This window comes from Suricata suricatta, chromosome 2, assembly GCF_006229205.1.
Source record: "Suricata suricatta isolate VVHF042 chromosome 2, meerkat_22Aug2017_6uvM2_HiC, whole genome shotgun sequence".
Classification (NCBI taxonomy): Eukaryota; Metazoa; Chordata; class Mammalia; order Carnivora; family Herpestidae; genus Suricata; species Suricata suricatta.
In genome coordinates this window covers 61882235-61904640 of record NC_043701.1, presented here as the reverse complement: position 1 = coordinate 61904640, position 22406 = coordinate 61882235, and the positions used below count along the sequence as shown (strand labels likewise).

General features: G+C 36.0%; 1 protein-coding gene across 1 annotated transcript in view; it reads right to left on the bottom strand.

The window, feature by feature from the left end:
• Positions 1–22406, bottom strand: part of NAMPT (nicotinamide phosphoribosyltransferase) — a 38388-nt gene that overhangs the window by 15319 nt on the left and 663 nt on the right. Inside the window, exons 2-5 of the mRNA XM_029927315.1 lie at positions 8197–8353; positions 6773–6876; positions 4114–4242; positions 477–635 (exon numbers count right to left, since the gene is read on the bottom strand). Of these exons, the coding sequence (XP_029783175.1) occupies positions 477–635; positions 4114–4242; positions 6773–6876; positions 8197–8353 (549 nt within the window). The remainder of the gene's footprint in view (positions 1–476; positions 636–4113; positions 4243–6772; positions 6877–8196; positions 8354–22406) is intronic.

The following is a 22406-nucleotide window of genomic DNA, read 5'->3' as shown; positions in this document are numbered from 1 at the left end:
ATCCAAAAAAGAAAAAGACCCATAGTTTGAGGCCTAAAGCAATATATGTCTCAAAGGAATATCTGTCTTCAGATATTCTTAGAGTTATGTTCCTTACGGCAAAGATCCAGTTTTTCCTAAATATTTAAGAAGTCAACTGTTACCTCCTCAAAAACGTACCAAACAATGGCCCACCCCCCATTTTCCACCAGCACCTTTTCTCTTACTCTGCCTTGTGCTTCTCTGTAGCATTATATTACAATATATAACATTTATGCCTGTCCATCATCCATCTAACAGAGAAATGATAGGGACATTTGCTGAAAGCTTTATTCCAGGTACTCTGAACAGAAGCTATATATATTGACTGAATCCCTAGAATTTCAAAACACAGCCTCCTCAGAACCAAGATCAGTATCAATAATTCCCCCCAAATTTATAACAGTAATCCAACCAACCACATTTTATTAAATGAAGTGCACTTCATGCTTCCATACCTCTTGGGAAGAAACTCCTCTATAGCCAAAATCATGTAGCTTATACTCCAGACCATCTAAGTTACCAGATGTTTCCAGCAAATATTTAGCCAATATTTTCTTCTGCTCTCTAGAATTTGTGGCCACTGTGATTGGATACCAGGACTGAACAAGAATAGTCTGTAATGATAAAAATTAATTACAAATATTAGAACATAAAATAGAGTTCTTTCTGAGGAGAATCCCTGCTTCTCTGGACGTATGTCCTGGACCTCCATACTACTAGAAATACTAGTTAGACATTTCAGCTGTATTGCAGAATGCCTACCACATACATTCCAGATATAGTGCATAGCTCAGCTCTCAAATCAGCCACACCAAGGATAAGCAGAGCAGGACCTTAATAGTAGAGGATATCAGATTACCTAGTTTCTATCCAAAGTGCCAATGAAGCAAATAATATTTAGAAAGACTCTGTGGTGAAAGACCAATCTTTTAATAAAATACACTCATACTTGGATGTTGAGGCAATTACCATAAAGGTTTCTTTAAAAAAAATTTTTAAGTTTGTTTCTGAGAGACAGAAAGCATGAGTCAGGGTGGCGCAGAGAGAGAGGGAAACAGAATCCCAAGCAGGCTCTGTACTGTCAGTGCAGAGCCCAACGCGGGGCTCGAACCCACAAACTGTGAGATTGTGACCTGAGTCACAATCAAGATCCAGATGCCCAACTAACTGAGCCACCCAAGTGCCCCACCACAAAAGTTTCTAAAGTTTGGCTAGCTTCAATTTCTATACTAAATGTGTAGCTGCATCAAGTAGTTTATGCACCAGCATAAGAATGCACCTTGAATAGTATGGGTCTAAAGAAGCTGTTCATTTACTCCTCTTTGTAGTCTTGGACCTAATTTTTCCTTAGATCTATTATGAGTACTGGCAGGTTAGTCAGTTTAGATTTACATTTGCTTATTAGCACTAGAAAATTCTATTAGCTGAGTTATGCTTTAGGTCGTCCTTGGCTTTTAGCAAGTCATTTTAAGAAAGTCACGTGAAACAATTCTGCATGTGCTGTAGAAGTGTGGGATCACTGTCTATTTTACAATTCTTTTTAACAGCAGAAAGGTTTCGTTTTGCTTTCTGGTTGGAAGAGATGGTTAAGTTTAGCTCAATATGTTCATTCCTCAGCTCCTTTCTAAGTCTGAGACACCTTTGCAAAATCTTTAGGCTCTTTTAAACAGGTTTTGAAATCTGATTTGACAACTAAGGTTTCTTCTAGCACCAATATTGATACTGCTAAAGCAGTTCAATAATTTTAGTGGGTTTTAAAATTCAGTGTATGGTAAATAACAATCAAAGAATATTATTAATAACATTGAACATACACTGGGAGAGGTTACTGGAAGGAATACTATTTAGCACTATTACTTAAAATGTTTTATTAAATTAACAATTGCCTGAAGAACAACTTTAAGTTTGCAAATAACAAGTTTGTTGGGTTTGGTAACGGATTTCATATAGAAGGTGGTAAACTTGGGTTGGGGATGGATAAAGTCAGGATAAGCCTTCTCTAACCCACACAACAGAAACCCACAAAGGATGCAAAGTTACTATGAAAAAGGCTCTTCTGGAGATGTGGTAGCAAGTGTAAACACAATTTTTTATAAAACACAGGATCTATCAGAAACTACAAGAGGGATTGGGTCAGACCACAAACAATTGTGGCTTAGTTAAAAATACCTAACAAGCACTGAAATTCTTTAAAAATCATACTTACTAGTAAAATAGAAGGTAAATTTGGTCAAAGTTCTGTTTCGGGTTCTAAGCAAATAAAAACAAGTACCTATGTATGGTTTTTTCCCTTCAAAAGCTAGCACTCCCACATTGGATTTTACATTTAATAATTTTTATTTATTTATTTTTTTTAGGTTTGTTTATTTTGAGAGAGAGAGAACAGAGGAGGGGCAGAGAGAGAGGAGGAGAGAGAATAGGATCCCAAGCAGGCTCCGTGCTATCAGTGGGACCTGAGCTCATGGCCTGTGAGCCAAAATCAAGAGTTGAGACACTCAACTGACTGAGTCGCCCAGGCGTCCCTACATTTAATAATTTTTAAATTAAAAATGGTTTATCTTTATTTGCTAACCAACTGCTCTGAGAAGTCTATATATAAAAATTTTAACTTTATGGTTTTTTAAGTGAAATATACCCAAATAATGATTAAGACAACAGGTTTTTGGTGGTGGTTGTTTTTAAAGGCTAGTGTTTCTTCACTTTCTGAAGACAATAAAGAAAAACATACGTGAAGCAAGGTGAACTGGGAACCTCCAGGTCCATAAATATCTGCTTTATGAAAATTCAATTAGACCCAGGGAAAAGTACTTATTGACTAAACCCCCAATCAGAAAACAAAGAAAAGTAAAAAAAAAAGGTTATCCTTGATGATGATTTTCAAAGTAAGATTTATCTGTTTGGAATCATTTGGTATTGAAGGTAAAAGGACTGATTGGTAGACAAGATGATATAATTAAGAACTCTTACTCTTGTGTTTTTAATAATACCATTCTCTTAAAATCACATTATTTCCTAGTGCAAATACTGTAACAGCTATACAAAAACTAATAATGAGGTAAGTTTTCTTTTACTTTGAGCGCATAGTTAATTCAAAGTTTTAAGATACAGCAGTAAACTATTTAAAATCATTATTTTGGCTAACTGAATATTTTTTCTGGGCCTTTTAGCCCACTATAAGTTAATGTCCCATAAAGAGTCTAATTAAGAAAGTTTAAAATTTTCTGTCAACTTAGAAATTTTATTTCAAACATATTCTTGGGCCTCTTAATTCTCATAAATTTTCTAGTCCTTATAAATAACCTCAAATGTATTATTTTACAATACAACAACAAAGGAGTTTAACCAATAAACTAACAAGATAAAGAATTAGTTCTAAGTGCTATGTAAAAAACACCTCAGACAGAAAGGTGGTATTTCTATAGTCACTTTCTAGGGTATTTCCTCTAACAGATAAAATCTAAATTGAACTGTTGAAAAGCTAATTATGTAAATAAAATTAAAACTATGAGCATGTGAAAACAGGACTGCTTGTGTCCAGATGAAAGGAGAAGAAACAAAAAGCCTTGCAATATAAACTCACAGTCTATAATGTATCCTCCTTTCTGGACTTAATGATCAGCAAGTGTTGAATGTTTTTAAATGAGAAATATTAGGTGGTGAAGCCTCGGCTTTAAACTGATTGGATAATGAAGAGAGCTATTATTAAAAATCTAAAAAAAATTCCATTAATATAATTAGAAAAGAATACCTGCAAAATATCTTAAGTTACTAAAAATATACCAGTGCTGTTTTTCACAGTTTTCTCTAAGACAACATAATTTCAGATGGCAACAAACGAGATGGAAGCCAACTGAGTTTTATGGGTACCAGTTCTTAATAATTTCACATCGACTTAGAATGTTCGATTTCACTGGAAGGAATCTTATTTAGTTCAGCTGTCATTTTATAAATGAGGAAACTAAGGCCTGGAAAGAGTTAGTAAATTATAGATCACATGGCTTTATCAGCAGCGATCGTAAACTAGAATCCCAGTTGAATAGTTTTTACATCTTCAATTAATGTTAAATAATAATTAAAAACAAAACAATTCACCTCAATCCAATTTGTAAGCCAGTAACACTCTGGATCTGTGTTTTCCACTGTGAAGAGAACATTTCCTCGGGGAATGACATAGCCCTCAGGAACAGCTTTTATTTCTATTGGAAGATGCCCATCATATTTCTGGTAAGAAACAATAATGAATTTATTATTCATTCAACAAATGATAATCAGGTACCTGCTTTAATAGGTTCTTTATATTTTACTGAAGCTAAACTTACTGTCACAGAAACTGCAATTATATATGTTATTATGTTGCTACTAATATCCTTATTCTCTTAAATTAGCTAAGATGATTAACAGTTTAGGTACCGATATTAATTTTTACATCTTATGTAGTCAAAGTACTTCTGCTAAGTACATTTCTACTAGAAGACAGAGATAATCTCAAACTGGTCAAAACAAAGTTGTTTTTTCTCAAGATTTCAAAAAAAGAGTTTATTCCAACATATTCCAAAAATTTCCAAGAACACTATCTTTCTTCTAAGTAGCCATTTTTATAAAAGAAAAGCTAAAGACTAAAAGACAAAATAAGGGCTACTATTAAAAAAAAAAAAAAAAAAGGGAAGGAAAGAGAGAGACCCTTGCTAGTAGAAGAACCTGAAACAGGTTTTCTCTTTATTCTGGCAGTACATCCTGGTGGTAGACCTGACACCATTTTCATAGTAGCCGACAGACCAATCATTAAGTATACTTTCTAGAACTTTGGCATCAATATCCAAGTACAACAATTCTCTCCAAAATTAGGCCGAAACATATTTCAGTGTATATGATCAGATATTTAATTATGCCTCCCTTCTTTTAAAAGTAAGAGCTGTGGCTAAATTTTGGCTACGAAGGCAAATTATTTCAGAAATCCTAGTAGGTTTTATGTAATTTGGGACACATAAATAGATAAAAGAAAAATCAGTTTAATGAGAAGCACTGGAGGTCTCATGATATGGCAGAAAGGAAACTGCCTTAGAAATCCTAGCTTGGACTCAAAAATCTGGACTGGACTGTGGGCAAGTCATTCAACATCTCTCATCTCAAGATTATTCTTCCAACAGGGTTAGATAAGACCATGTCTAGGTTTGATCTCTAAGATCTAGAATCTTAGATCCCTAAGATTTTGATAAAAATCCAAAGATTTATCACTCTGGCTACTGGGAATTGTATATAGTGTAACACTTATTTATTACTATTCTCTTCCCAACAAACCAAATGGGATAAGTGCCGGAGTTAGCCCACAGATTTTACTGACCTTACTTAAGATATGGGGAAATTACTTGACTTCTTCAAAGACCCATAAGTAAAAAATAGTAAAACTCAGTATTACAGCATAGGCCTGAAAGTTGTTTTTTTTTATTCTAACATTTTATTGATATAGTGATAGGCAATTTTATTAAAGGTTTATATAATTCAAAACACAAAACCACACATAACCTTCTTTGACCAATGTCAAGTTATTTTTTGAGATAGAGAATTGTCTAATCTCCCTCTTAACATAACCATTACTTTTGAAAGAAATTTCCATAGTTAAATTTTAATTCAAGAAGTACTTACAATTATTATTTATTTATTTTTAGGATGATAAACATGTAGTCTCATATTCTTTTTTTTAATAGTTTATTGTCAAATTAGTTTCCATACAACACCCAGTGCTCTTTCCCACAAGTGCCCGCCTCCATCACCCCCACCTCTTTTCCCCCCTTCCTCTCCCCCCCTCAGTTCATTTTCAGTATTCAATAGTCTCTCAGGTTTTGCGTCCCTCTCTCTCCCCAACTCTCTTTCCCTCTTCCCGTCCCCCTGGTCCTCCATTAGGTTTCTCCTGCTCTCCTGTTAGACCTATGAGTGCAAACATATGGTATCTGTCCTTCTCTGCCTGACTTATTTCACTTAGCATGACACCCTCGAGGTCCATCCACTTTCCTACAAATGTAGGCCTGAAAGTTAAACTATCTCGAATTATTTTGTGTTTGATAGTCTACAATGGAAAGAAAAGACATTTGTTTTTAAGATATAAATTAATTAACACTTAACGTGCCAAGATGCCAAAAGATCCTATTCCCAACCTATCTTCATAATAATCACCACCACCAGAGGACATTCAACTCTTATAACTCAATTCCCCTATGTCTGGATGCTCAAAATTAAGTAACTGATCCAAACATGCTAGGAATTATTATAGTACAAGAAAGAATGAAAATCAACTTTATGGATCTATACCGAAATATTCCCTCAGTGAGGGAAATTTCCTAGAATTACTGGGTAATGATAGACTCATTACATCTATTGCCTTAGATAAAGGATAGCCAAGAAAATAGACCAAGATTTCAAAATTGCCAAATAACCATGCCCCTTCTTAATATTTTCAAAGAAAAGATGAAATCACCTTTCTGAAAAACGCTATTTAAATCATAATTCATTTATATTACAACAAATTACTTAGACCTGCTATAGATTCTACATACTAATGATTTGCCACCAGAAAAAAACCAACCTTAGATGTTACCCTTAACTTTTCACAAGAATGTCTAAAATAGATCTTATATTTGGGTCAGACAGCAAAAAGTTGTAATTATAGAACAGTCTTCTATTCAAACTCCTTTGTAAGAAATTTTGAAATAAGAGGAAAACCAAAGTAGAGCAAAACATTAAAAACATTTTTTACCTCAAGAATGTAGTTCCATCCCTTTTCATTAAAGACATCATCCTGGAAATGCTCTCTGTACACCTCTTTGGCTTCCTGGATCTTCTCTTTGGTCACTACTTTACCTAAAAGGACAAATGTTTCCTGTTTACATTTCGAAAGGCATTCTATGAATTGCTGAGTTGTGGCAGATTTAATGTCTCTACCTATCTCACCATTCTGTGGATAAAAACAACAAGAACTGAGAGGTTAAATGATCACCCAGAGTCAACAGCAGAGCCAGAAAAGGAATCTGCACTTCTGTTCACTCACTCTAAGCATGTGTTAATTTCCAATTTGAAAAACAGGTGTGAAGAAATTATTACACAGAGCATTTAAAAAAGTCCTTCTAATATGTATTTTTTTCTATCACTATTAATTTAAATACTCTTCAAATATGATACAGATAATTCCTCAGGTGAGTCTTTTTGCTTTATTCATAAAGGATATCTTCAGGGCTGATAATCCAATAATTTTCACAGTTACTAAGTTTAAGTTTTTGCTCCTCAAATACACTTTGTTATCTTTATCTGTAAAATGAGGGTAACAGTAGAGGACCCACTTACAGGAGGACTGTGAGGACTGAGTTAAGACATAGGAAGCACTTTGCATAATGCTGGCCTGTAACAGGCAACCAATATATTTTAGGTATAATTAATCATGTCATACTGTATGAAGTTTTTAAGCTATAAAATTGAAGTGTTAAACCAGTCTTAAAAAATTTGCCAAGATTATAGAAAATTTTCAGTATCTGTGTAAAATTCGACTTACTCTGTATTCAATTCTGAGATTATTTTTATTTCAAAGGCCAGAGATGAAATTTTCCAAAATGTATAGAACTTCTGGGAACTGTTCCCCCTGAACCCCCTGGAAATACCATTATAAAACAAACTAGAAACGGACTTTCAAATAAAAATGCACAGAAATTATTTTGGGGGTTTTCCAATTTAAAATACATTTGAGACTAAGGCCATAGTGTCAGACAGTTCTGAAAAATAGGGCTTTAAGATAAAAATGACTATGATAAAAATATTCTAATTGCTACCATAATTCAAAATGAGTTCCCAGGTTAATAATAAAACCTTTACTGTGAATTAAGGACTTGAAATCTATTAACATACCAGATTAGCCTCAGAAAATTATAAACTTATTCCCAAATTTATTAGTTACAGAAAACCTTTCTCATATTTAGAACCAAGCACATATACTGAATTATAAGACTTAATGCATTCAAATTAACACTTTTTTTTACAATAAAAAAAAACCTTAAATAGTCAAATTTAGTAAATATCAAAATTATTACTGTTCAAAGAGTTACTTTAAATAATAGACTATAACAATATAGGAGAAAAATTATGAAGAGCTACATAAAAGCAGAGTTTTAAGAGTACTAGGAAAAATAATACCTTTTAAGTACTTATTAAGAATGTACTGCAACCCATAAAATACTGTTTCCTCGTATTTCACCTTCTTTATTTTGGAGTTTTCAGTCTTCTTTTCACGGCATTCAAAGTATGAATAAACTTTGCTGGTATTGGGCGGGTACTGTTTATAGTGAGTAACCTAAAGGGGAAAGCATACTTGAATTAGAAAACATTTGAGCAGAATACAAATCATGACAGAAAGGGCTTGAAATTATTTAAAACCAGAGAAACTATCCCTATTGCTATTCATCAGCTTCTTTTCCTGGCTGTAAAGAATAAAAAGTAAGTATCATACTTATTAGGATACTTCTAACTTTCACTATCTTACTTTGAAAACCAAAGGAAAGTATTAGATTTTATGAACAAATCAACTGAACTAAGGAAGTACAAGGCCTCTAAGCTGGACAGACGCTTGAAATCAAAGTTTGAAGAAAGGTATCTCATTTGATCTTGGGGAATGGTCTTCCTTCAGGAAAAGGGGGATGTAGCTGCCTGGCAGGGGCATACTCAGGATACAAAAGAACGAACTGGAAGCAGAATGCGGTACTGTTACTATCTAAACGTGGTATGTGTGAGAAGTCAACAGGCCGTGCCTTGCCATGACTTGACCTGTTCACCTGTACAGTGAGGTAGGGAGAGGGACTCCTCCCATCTTCGCAGTAACACTATGGAACCTGGGTGAGAGCAACAGCAGGAGAAAAAAATATCCTGTTTTGTAATACTACTTTTTCTCCAATTACCACCAAATTGGGAAATAAGTGTATCCAATGCAACATCAAATCCTTAGGAGTGTAAAAATAAGAAGTATTACCATAAATTTCTTTTCCATGAATTTGGGTTAAGTCACTGTTGAAAGTTAATTTGTCTTTATTTCAAGAAAACAGTGAGTTCATTATAGTTGATTTTTTTTTCCCTTTTAATGTGATTAAAACATTTTACCAACAGAAAATAACTGGAGGATTAATGTACATTTGCTCTGTTGAAACAGTAGGAATAATGCCTTAAAACTTAAGCTATAAGGGAGTAAGGTAGGTTATGGCAGGATGTTCTTTGCGGCACAGGTTTCATGAATGAACCATGTTTCCTGGTTAGCTCTGATCCTCAGTTTAGGGAAGCCAATACTTTCCTTGTTTGGTTGCACAATCTTAATCCCAATAAAACTTGGCTTTAACCTTAAAAATCTTTATGGCTTAGCACAAAAATTCTAAGATGAATTGTCACTCTAATGAAACAGCACCCTGATGCAGCTTGAAGGCAACCAGGAGGTGAATCTTAAACCTAGAGGTAGTATCTACACCAGGTTTTTTTTAACCTCCCAGGTTAAAACCTGGAGACTGATACCACTGGAGTCTGAAGTAGCAGTTCAGTGAAATAGCTAAAGCTAAACCCAGAGCAGTTAAATCTTCAAGCCGATTCACTAAAATGCAAAAACAACATAAAGATTTATATGAACACCACCCTATTTCAACTGATTGGAAAGAGAACACCATCCAAAGACATACCCAAGAAGTATAGAAAAATGAAAATGCCCCATTTACAATCCAAATAACTCTTAACTCCTTTAGTGGGAATAAGCAGTGAGGTAGAAGAAAAGTCAACTATGACAAAGTCAAAATCGAAGGAAGGTCTGGATCACATCATACAAGTTTATAAAAACCAGATCCATAGTTGTGACTCTCAATAGTTAGTCTGACCTTTACAGTTTACTTAATGGTAAATCTTTATGAATTTACTTTTTCTATATAGATTTAAAAGTATGAGTAGGCAAATGAATCTTCTGAGTAGACCAAACAGTTAAAAGCTGAATGGAAAATGTCCCTAAACCATTTAATTCCACTTTGGTCTAACAGTATACTAAAATTTTTTAATCAAATAGAGTCCCAGTTCTGAACAATAACTGAATATATTTATAATTTTAAAGCTTTACTTCTGCCATGCTGTTTAATTATGGTACCTAAAACCTTAGCACAGGGCCACCTGCATGGCTCAGTCAGTTAAGTGTTGGATGCTTGATTTTGGCTCAGGTCATGGTCTCACAGTTAGTGGTTCTGAGCCCTGCACTGGATTCCATGCTAATAGCATGGAGCCTGTTTGGGATTCTCTTTCCCTCTCTCTCTGTCCCTCCCCTGCTCGTGCACACTTGCTCTTTCTCTCTCTGTCAAAATAAACAAACATTAAAAAAAAAACTTCTTTGGAAAACTTTAGAGAACTGTTCTAGAATTTAGCTAATGCAGCTAATGCTGAGGAAATTAACCAGCCAGTAGATGATTTACAGTGATTCTAGTTTTCCTAAGTTTATTATCCTCTTTATTTTACATTCTGCTAAACTGAACTCTCTGAACTGCTGGGAACCTCCACCAGAAAATGAGATGATATACCAGAAAATCAAGTTAATAAATTGTTATTTTATAAATAGTTCATCCACAAATATATGTCCTATGTCCACTATGTATCAGGCAGTTTCAGAGACTGAGGATGGGGAAGTAAAATGGACTGAGACAGTTCCTATTCTCAAAGGGCTAATATAAATACTATAATTTCAGATCCAGATGGAGGTTTGAAAATTTAAAAGAAAATGAGAGACCAGAGGGGGCCTGATAGACTGCTGTAAATGGGGGGCCAAAAAGGCTTCTCCGAGATGGTGACATGTGACCTACACAACAAGGAGACAGGAGACACACTGACTTAAGGTACAGGGCATGATGAAGGCCAGTGTGGCTGGTTCTTAGTGCAGAGAAGGAAGTACATACATGATAAGGTCAGAGAGAGATGCAGAGACACGATCATGTAAGGCTTATAGACAACCACAAGGAGCTTGAATTTTACATCAAGCGCAATAGGAAGCTACTGTATGTTTTAAGCTGGAATGAATTATGATCTGATTCATATTTCATAAGAATCAGCTTAACAGTGAGGTAGAGAATGGATTACAAGGTGACCAAAGAGGAAGCAGGACCATCAGGTGAAAGATTACTACCAAAGACTAGCTTAGGGGAGAGAAGTGTCTCATTTTGAGATAAAGGAAAATTAGGCTAAAACACTATATGTGGAAGATAATATGGGGGAGGGATTAAGACAACATTTTGGACTCAAGCAACTGGGTGAATAACGGTACCATTTACAGAGAATGGGGAAAGGCTGTGGAAGGAATGGGCTAGAGCTCAGTTTTAAGTATGTCATGCAACGCTAACACAGTTTCACAGTATTCAAAATTAAGGTGAACTACAAAAAAGCTCTTAAATCACATTGGTTTTCTTAGGGCTACTTTAGCTTCTATCAATAGAGAAAATGGTTCTACAATAAATTTAACATTTTTTATAAGATGAAAATAGCTAATTTCTCATAATATCCTCAGCAAACCTTACTCCTAAAAATGTTTCCTAAACTAGCAGGATTTTCCTCCAGCTAACAGAGCATTACCAGTACATAAATACATGTGTGGCAAAGAACACAGGCACACAAAAAAATGTAGTTCTTTTAACAGAACTTAATTTCACAGTCATGTGAGTGATTTACTTCATGAAAAGCTTCTAAAAGTTAAAATCCCTAGGGTAATATCCTTGTCCCAAGTATGGCATTTAAAGAGAAATATGAGAAATATTTACATTGCATAGAATCTTTCTGTGAGAGCAATCTCTTAACTTTTTCCTGAGCTTCTCCAGGTTTTCCATAGAGTTGATTTGGAAGAGCTTTCCTCTCACAATGAGATCACATGTCCAAAGGCAATCACTACTAACCTACTTTATCAGTTATAATTTTAACAGCTAAGTAGTTATCATAAGCCAACATTTTAACAATACTATGTATGTATATAAGAGCACATGGGGTAACATATATAATGCCACAAAGTTTTATTATCTCCATAATTTATAAGGGCACTCAGAAGAGGATCAACTCAGCCTTACAATGAATGGCTAACACTTTATGTCTCTTCAATACTACTGTGCTTAAAAGAGCAAAAATAAATAAATTATTCTTTTTTCCACCATTTTTTAAAATTTCTCAAGCCCTGGAAATACTTCTGTTGCCACAGAAAATCCTTTGCTATCTGGCTTTTGAAGCAATAACTTCAAAAATTTGGATTATATTTTGGGGAAGAGAGGAAATTGCCAAAATAGTTTTAATCATACTACCCCTTTCCTTAAACCTCTTTGGCACAGAGTGTCTGATAATTTGTACATTTTCGGCTGCCCCTCTGAAAAAGATTTAATCAACTGACAAAGAGGACATCAGCTTCTGGTATCTTTGTTTTGCAAAATCTTATAAAATTATTACTAAGTTAATCTTCCTATGAAGTACATTTATGACTTACATATAGGATTTTATTTCTATTGCCTGAGCTTTCCCTATAATTTATAGTATAAATGTTACTGGAAAATCGCACTGTAAGAATGCACAGGTAATCTCTGACACAGAAACTGCAACTACTCCACACGTCCCAAAGCTCCAGCTGTTCGGAGACCCACTGTGACATAACTCCGCTGCCCGTTCAGAAGCAATGAACGAGAAGCAACTATAAAAAATAAGGACAGTTCAGAGAAAGACACTGGGTAGCTAAAGTCCCAGCCAGGATTAAATTGCCAGTGAGATGATTCTCATCTATCCCTAGCTCTTCTTCCAAAAAGGCCAAAGCTTTAAGGTTTGTTATTCTACCATTAATGAGGCTGCAAAATATTCTGTTTTACAAAAGCTACCTTGGGGGCCTGATCTTCATACATAAATTATATAATCTTCTGTAACTTCTCTAAAACCAATTTTCCCTTATTCTGGATTTTAAGAGACATCTTTTGTCTTTTAACAATACCTAGGAGATTTCCAATATTTGGTAAATGAACTCATGAAAATGAGTTCTAGATAACCAGTTTACAAATGACCTTCTGAGAAGCAATCCACACTGGACAGCACAACTACTAACAACAGGTGACGTGTAAGTTGCTTAGAGATGACTGTTGCACACTATGTGTTGTTTTTTCTTTTCAACTTAATTGACATCTTCCATTTTTATCTAATAGGATATATGTTCAGAAATAATCAAACTATTCTCTGCTGTAGTTTGTTATGAACATTATCTGCACAGAAGGAAAAGGAACAAGGAACAGAAATGCATCTTTTAATGAGCCAGTTATTTGTAAACTAATCACTGGCTACTCCAGATATAGGTGGGGAGCCCCCACCCCCAAACAGAAAGCTGACCTGTCTCCTTCATGAAAAGTTCCAAATGCCTTTTAAGCACAGCAATGGCTAACATCCCTCAAGGTACCTTTCCCTACCTGGCCTAGCACAATGTAAATACAACCCAGCAGAAAATTTTGATTTATGCCATTTTGAAAATGATTAAACAGGAACCCAAGATGAAAATAGAAAAAACCACCACATTTACCTGCTTTCTCAGTTCCTTTATGTATGACATAGCATGAGATTGTAGAAATGAACCCTCTGGAGAGGAGATAAGTAAAACCAAAGCACCTGTGTCGTCATGTTCTTAAGCACTATCCTACTACTTGCAAAAAACCTTTTTGTAGTCCTTAGACAACCAACAATTCTTTCTTCAGTTTTAGAAAAATCAATGTTATTCTCTTATCCATATACATGTCTAAAACCACTAGGTTCACCACTTTAGCCAGTAGTTTGTAAGTACTGGTAAGGATTAAGTAATAGTCTCATTTAATGGCCAAATAAAAATTTCATTGCTTCTAACATCAAGATTCTGATTTCTATCTCTTTTCCATCTAAGAAGAGAAAAAGGTAAAAATGGGATATAGGCTATAAGGACCACTAAATATGTAAAGCAAACGTAACTTAAAAAATATTAGTGTGGAATACACAATGTATTTTATCATACTGTTGTAAACCATTAGTATAAAACCTATCAACCTGAAATCCTCCTGAGGGATATTTTTGGGGGGAAAATTAAAAATCTTACTAAAAAGATTTCATACTAGACCAATTTGGAAGATGGCAGTAGAAAAGGAGGACCCCAGGTCTTGCCTTGTCTCAATACAATTAGATAATTATCAAATCATGCTAAATATCCTAGAAATTTACCTGAAGACTGGTAGATCAAATTCCACAAGTAAAGGCAGAGAAGAGGCCACATCGAAGAAGGCAGAAGTATGGAGATGTGGTTTGGGAGAAATGGTAATGAGGCCACTGTGGTGGAAGGGAGAAAGGCTATGGACAGATGAACACACATGGGAGCACAGGGGAATATGAATCCCCATAGCACTTGGCTTGGAATGCGAAAGAAGCCAAAGTTTGTGAGTTCTTGCAACCAGCAGGGCTTAAAGCCTGGAGTTTTAAAGGTCAGCAGGCTTGGCTGGGATAGAGCCGAGGGCACTGCCCTGCTCCTGGAGAGAAGGCAGGCAAACAGCCCATGAACATACAGTGTGAAAATGTTGATCTGAAAAACAGCTAGGGCACACTGTGGGGAGGTTATTTCCTCATCTTGGAGCATGTCCCAGAGAGGCAGCATTCACAGAGACTCCTCTGGGAACAAAGGAACTGGCAGAAGCTGTTTCATGCCACCCCCAGCCCCTCAGCATAAGCACAGGGCCACCTGTGGGAACCAGTGCAGCAACCACACTCCCTATCTAACTTGCTTACACCAAGCCCCTGCCACCCTCTGCCACCATGCACTTGGGTGGAACTGCCCCTCCCACTCACAAAGCGCTAGGCCTCAGACCTAGCACTTTGGGGCCCCTTGCCTAGAAGGGGGCCAAATCCTGTGCACATGGTACTTCCTGAAGTGGGAGATTTGCAGGGCCTCAGTCTGCAGGGTGGTGATGACATGTCTCATTTCACAAGCAAAACAGAGTATACCTAGTTAAAATGCACCACATTCAGGTCACGGACCAAATACTGCCCACGGCAGGCAGAGTCTCTGCAGTTGACTGGCCTAAAGGACACAACAGCTGAGCACATGCAGCACACACTGAAGACACTCCTAGAAGTGCCAGGCCCTGGGGAATAGGGGACACTAGGGCACTACAGGACTTCTTCAGAAGGCCATTACCCTCAAGAACAGGAGATGTAGCTAAGTTTCCTAACACACAGAAGCAGCCAAAGAGACTAAGACAAAATGAGAACACAGAGGAACTTGTTCCAAATGAAAGAATAGGACAAGGCTATGGGCAGAGATCTAAATGAAACAGATATAAGTAACATGTTGGATAGAGAAGTTAAAGTAATGATCATAAAAATACTCACTGGACTCGAGAAAAGAGTGGAAGACATCAGTGACACCATTAACACAGAGATAAAGAATAACCAAGCAGAGATAAAGGGTTAAGTAAAGGAAATGGGAAACATGCTTGATGGAATAAGCAACAGGCTGGAAGAACATAAATTAAAAACCTAGGATATAGAGCAGTGGAAAGTAATCAAGCTGAAAAAAAGAAAAAAATTATAGCAAAATGAGAATAGACTTAGGGAACTCAATGACTCCATCAAATATAATAACATTCATACTATATGAATCCCAGAAGAGAGAGGAAATGGGGATGAAAATTTATTTGAATAAATAATAGCTGAAAACTTACCTAACCTACGGAAGGAAATAGATATCCAGATCCAGGAGACACAGAGGGCCCTCCAAAAAATCAACAAAAGCAGATCCATACCAAATAGTAATTAAATTGGCAAAATATAGTAATAAGGAACAAATTTTTTAAAGAAGACCAAAAAAAAAAAAAAGTAACATACAAGGGAAATCCCATATAGCTATCAGTGGCTCTTTCAGCAGAAATTTTCTAAGTCAGAAGGTAGTGGCATGTTAGATCCAAATTGCTAGATGGGAAAAATCTACAGCCAAGAATGCTCTATCTAGCAAGGTTATCATTCAGAATAAAAAGACAGGTAAAGTATTTCCCAGACAAAGACTAAATGCGTTCATGATTACCAAACAAGCCCTGAAAGAACTATTAAAGGGGAGTCTCTGAGTAGAACAGAGACCAGAAGTGATAATATAAAGGTAGGAAACAGAAAAGCAGTAAAAGTGAACATTTCTATACAAAATTAGTCAAGGAACTCACAAAATGAAAGGATGCAAAATATAACATATACTTAAAATGTGGGTAGGGGAGGAGTAAAGAATGGGTTCAAACTTCAACAGCCATCAACTTAATACAGATTGTTATGTGCCAAAGAGGTTACAGACAAACCTAATGGAAAGTACAAATATAAAACCACTAATAAATATGCAACAAAGAAAAAGAAATCCAAATAAATCATTAAAGAAAACCAGGAAACCGTGAAACAGAGAAAGACAAGAATTAGAGGAAACAGTCAAGAAACAATTTTAAAAAATAATAAAATGGCAATGATTACATATCTTCTAATAATTAATTTGAATGTAAATGGATTAAACACTCCAGTCAAAAGATACAGGGTGACAGAACAGATAGAAAACAAGACCCTTCTACATCCTGCCTGCAAGAGACTCCTTTTAGATCTAAAGACACAAAGAGATTGAAAGTGAAGGGATGAAGAAACATCTTCCATGCAAATGGATGTCAAAAGAAGGCTGGAATAGCAATACTTTTTATTGGATAAAGTAGATTTTAAACAAAAACTGTGGGGCTCCTAGGTGGCTCAGTTGGTTGAGCATCCGACTTCAGCTCAGGTTGTGATCTCAAGGTCCGTGGGTTCGAACCCCACTCGGGCTCTGTGCTGACAGCTTGCTCAGAGCCTGGAGCCTGCTTTGGATTCTCTATCTCCTTCGCTCTCTGCTCCTCCCCCACTTGTGCGCTGTCTCTCAAAAATAAATAAATGTAAAACAAAAACTGTAAAAGAGACAAAGAATACTATGTAATAAAAAGAGGGGCAATCCAACAAGAAGATTTAACAATTTTAAATATTTATGCATACAACATAGAAATACCAAATACATAAAACAGTTAATAACAAACATAAAGGAATTAATTGCTACTAATACAATAATTGTAAGGGACTTTAACACCCTACTTACATCAATGGACAGATCACCTAAAGAGAAAATCAGTAAGGAAACAATGGCTTTGAATAATCAGATGGATTTAACAGATATATTCAAAACATTCCATCCTAAAATAGTAGAATACACATTCTTTTCAAGTGCACACAGAACATTCTCCAGAATAGATCACATATTAGGCCACAAAAAAAGTCTCAACAAATTTAAGAAGCTCAAAGTCACACTACACATCTTTTCTAACCACAATGCCATGAAACCAGAACTCAATCACATGAAAAAATCTGGAAAGATGACACACACAGGGAGATTAAATAACAATGAGTAGGTAAATCAGGAAATAAAAGAATAGATTAAAAAGCACATGGAAACAAATGGAAACACAATCGTTCAAAACCTTTGGAATGCAACAAAAAACGATTCTAAGAGGGAAATTTATAGCAACACAAGATTATCTCAAAAAGCAATAAAAGTCTCACACAACCTAAACTTACACTTAAAGAGTCTAGAAAAAGAACAAACCAAACCCCAAACTAGCATAAGGAAGGATATAATAAATATAAATAAATGATACAGAAAAAAAAAGCAATTGAAGAGAGCAATGAAATCAGGAGCTGCTGATTCTTTGAAAAATGCAACAAAACTGATAAACTTCTAGCCAGACTCATCAAGAAAAAAAAAAAAAGGACTCAAGTAAATAAAATCACAAATGAGACAGAATAGCAACCAACACCACAGAAATACAAATAATTCTGAGAATGTTATGAAAAGCAATATACCGATAAATTGGGACAGTCTAGAAGAAATGGATAAATTCCTAAAAACATATATGCTACCAAAACTGAAACAGAAAGAAATAGAAAATTAGAATAGACTTACTGCTAGCAAAGAAATTGAGTCAGTAATCAAAAAACTCCCAACAAACAACAGTCCAGGACCAGACAGCTTCCCAGGCAAATTCTATCAAACATTTAAAGAAGAGTTACTACCCATTCTTCTCAAACTATTAAAAAAAAAAATAAAAAAAAAAAACGGAAAAGGAAGGGAAACTTCCAAATTCATTCTATGAGGCCAGCATTACACTGATATCAAAACCAGATAAAGACACCACTAACTCCAGGCCAACATCTCTGATGAACACAGATGGACAATTCTCAAAAAATTACTAGCAAACCAAATCCAACAATACATTAAAAAATTACTACGATCATGTGGGATTTATTCTTGGGTTGCAAGGGTGGCTAAATATTCTCAAATCAATTAACCTGCTATAGCACACCCATAAGAAAAAGAGTAAGAACCACATGATCATTTAATAGATGCAGAAAAAGCATCTGACAAAATACAACATCCATTCATGATAAAAAGCCTCAATAAAGTAGGTTTAGATGGAATATACCTCAACATAATAAATGCCATACATGAAAAACCTACAGCTAACATCATCCTGCATGGGGAAAAATGGAGAGCTTTTCATCTAAGGTCAGGTACAAGACAAGGATGTCACTCTAACTACTTTTATTCAACACAGTAGTGGAAGTCCTAGCTACAGCAATCAGACAACTAGAAGAAAAGATTTCCAAATTGGTGAGGAAGTAGTAAGACTTTCACTATTTGCAGAAGACATGATACCATATGTATATGGGATAGAAAACCCAAAAGATTTCAACAAAAAACTATGAGAACTAATAAAACAAATTCAGTAGAGTTGCAGGATATAAAATAAGTATACAGAAATCTTGAAACTTTATACAGCAATACTGCAGCGACAGCAAGAGAAATTAAGAAGACCATCCATTTACATTTGCACCAAAATAGTAAGACACCTAGGAACATACCTAACTGAAGAGGTAAAAGACCTCTACTCTGAAAACTGTAAAACACTGATGAAACTGAAGATGACACAAAGAAACGGAAAGACATTCTTCCATGCTCATAAACTGGAAGAACAAATTTGTTAAAATGTCTATACTACACAAAGCAACCTACACATTTAATGCAATCCCTATAGAAATGCCAACAGCATTTTTCACAGAAGTAGAACAATTCTAAAATCTGTGTGGAACCACAAAAAACCCTGAATAGTCAAAGCAATCTTGAAAAAGCAAAGCAAAGCTGGTGGTATCAAAGCTCTGGACTTTAAGATATATTACAAAGATGTAGTATTCAGAACAGTATGGCACAAAACCAGATACACAGATCAATGGAACTCATTAGAAGGCACAGAAATAAACCCATAACTACATGTCAATTAATCTTCAACAAAGCAGGAAAGCCTATCCAATAGAAAAAAGGCAGTCTCCTCAACAAAAGTGTTGGAAAACTGGCCAGCTACCACCAGAAGAATGAAACTGGACTACTTTCTTACACCATACACAAAATAAACTCAAACGGATTAAAAACCTAAATGTCAGACCTGAAACCATAAACATCCTAGAACACAGGCAGTAACTTTTTGGCTGTAGCAACTTCTTTCTAGGTAGGTCTCCTGAGGCAAGGGAAACAAAAGCGAAAATAAACTATTGGGACTACATGTGAATAAGTAGATTCTGCACAGCACAGGAAACAATCAACAAAACTAAAAGACAACCTACTGAATGGGAGAAGATATTTGAAAATGACATATCTGATAAAGGATTTATATCCAAAATATATACAGAACTTCTATAACTCAACACCCACAAAACAAATAATCCAATTAAAACATGGACTGAAGACATGAACAGATAATTCTCCAACAAAGACATACAGATTGCCAAAAGATACATGAAAAGATCCTCAACATCAATTACCATCAGGAAATGCAAATCAAAACTACAATGAGATATCACCTCTCACCTGTCAACATGGCTAAACTCAACAACACAAGAAACAACAGGTGTTGGCGAGGATGTGGAGATAAAGGAACACTTTTGCATTGTTGGTGGAAATGCAAACTGGTGCAGCCAATCTGGAAAACAGTATGGAGATTCTTCAACAAGTTAAAAATACAACTACCCTACAATCCAGTAATTTTACTACCGGGTACTTACCCCCAAAATACAAAAACACTAATTCAAAGGGATACATACACCCCTATATTTACAATAGCATTATTTACAACAGCCAAAATATGGAAGCAGCCCAATTGTTCCTCCATTGATGAATAAAGAGGTGTGTGTGTGTGTGTGTGTGTGTGTGTGTACACACATATATATACACAACGGATTATTCAGCCACAAAAAAGAATGAAATATTGCCATTTACAAAGACATTGATGGGGCTGGAGAGTATAATGCTAAGTGAACTAGTCAAAGACAAATATGATTTCACACATATGTGAAATTTAAGAAGCGAAACAAATGAGAAAAGGGGAAAATAGAGAGAAAAACCAAAAAACAGACCCTTAATTATGGAGTACAGACATGGTTACCAAGTGGGGAGATGTGTTGAGTAGGTGATGGGGATTAAGGAAGGCTCATTAAGTGATGAGCACTGGGTGATGGTATGTATTAAGTGTTGAATCACTATATTGTACACCTGAAATGAATACAACACTGTTACATAACTGAAATTAAAATAAAAACTTAAAGACACATAAAAAATAAAAAGGCTTCATATTAGAGAATAAAATATACCAGTCTCATTTGACAATGGGCAGGAATATGCCATTAAATAGATGCAAATTCTAATAGTATATTAATAGCAGAATATCTCCCTGCTAGGAGATTAGAAAACTTTAAGGTAATTCATTCGTCTAATTAAAAGCATCCCAGAAAATTGATGTTAAGGCAATTTTACATTCCTTATGTATAATGGCTCGAGGAACTACAAACTAAAGGAATTTACACTCATTTTGTTTTCAAAAGTTAGACCCATCAACTATTTCCCATTTTCAATCAACTCATAAATTACTACATTGAAAAAAAATTGGAAATCATTTTAAAGATTCAGTTAGAAAAGAAACTGGGTAAAAAATCAGGTAAGAGAAAACTATGAATGAGACCATTCTAAAATGAGACCATTCTAAAATCACTACTGAAGATATTCAAAATGCTAGGACCTAAGACAAGAGAAAGTTTTAAGGCCTAGAAAACCATACTTGATAACACTTTGATCTTGCAATGGTGTAGATTTCCACTTTAAAATTCCATTTAAAAGACCAATTGTTAACCAAATGTGGCTCTACTTTAAGTAAGTACCCATCTAAATGATCATAAGTAGGATCTTAAGGCTACTAATAGAAATGAACAAAACAGAACTTTCAAAAAAATGGGATTCTTCAAAATACTTTGTCCAATTATGTAAGAAACAAAGCAAAAAAAACACCTCACAACAAAAATAAAAGATATGAGACCATTCTGCTTTCCCTTTGTATTTCAAACTACGATATTGTCAAGTAAAAACTGAACTTCATTTTTTTCAAGTGGGTTTTCTGGCCTGACATTTCATCTTTTAAGTGTGTTAGCCAACAATGCTTAGCAAAGTATGAGTTTAGTTCAAAGTAGAAGTTCAGGTAACTCCTCATGTAATTTGGAAACTAGGGGCAAGAACTCTGCCACATTTTCCTCTAATCATTCTTTCCTTTACTAATTTGTGTGGGTTTCAAACAAAATTAATGGCACAGCAATACATTTAAGTGTCCAATATTGTGCCACTTCTCTGAGTTCTCCAGGGTTAAAAAACAAAAAACAAAAAACAAAAAACTACAGTTCACTTAGCTCGTGATTCACTTTCCTTTTCACAGAAATCCTGTAGTGGCCCTAATGGAATAAGTGCAGCGGATCGGCCTTAGCAACTGACATAAAAAGCATGAGTGATCACCGGGAGCAAAGGAGTGAGTGTGAAACGGAGCCCGGTGGAGTGGGACGGGGGAATCGGTCTGCCGAGGGCAGACAGGTGTCCTCCACACCCCGGCCCCCGGCGAAGAAACGTGGCTGGCTGCTGCGGCCCCGCTACTAGGTCCTCGCCCACCTCTTCCTCGGGAAGGGACGTACCTGCTCCGCGAGGGGGTAGTGCACTTGATTCAGCCTGGCGGGGAAAACCCACTTCTCCAACCCCAGTCCCTTCCTCCAGGGCCGAGCCCCAGGGGCCGTTACCTAACTGACCCGCTCCGCGGCCGAGCCCTCCCAGGCCGGCCCACTCCGACCCGGCCAAGGCCGAAAGGCCGCTCTCCAGGGGAAGGCGTGCGCTCGGCTGGTGACGCCCAAGCCTCCCCAACCCCGGCCCCGCCACAGCCGCCGGAGCCCGGAGCCCGGAGCCCCGC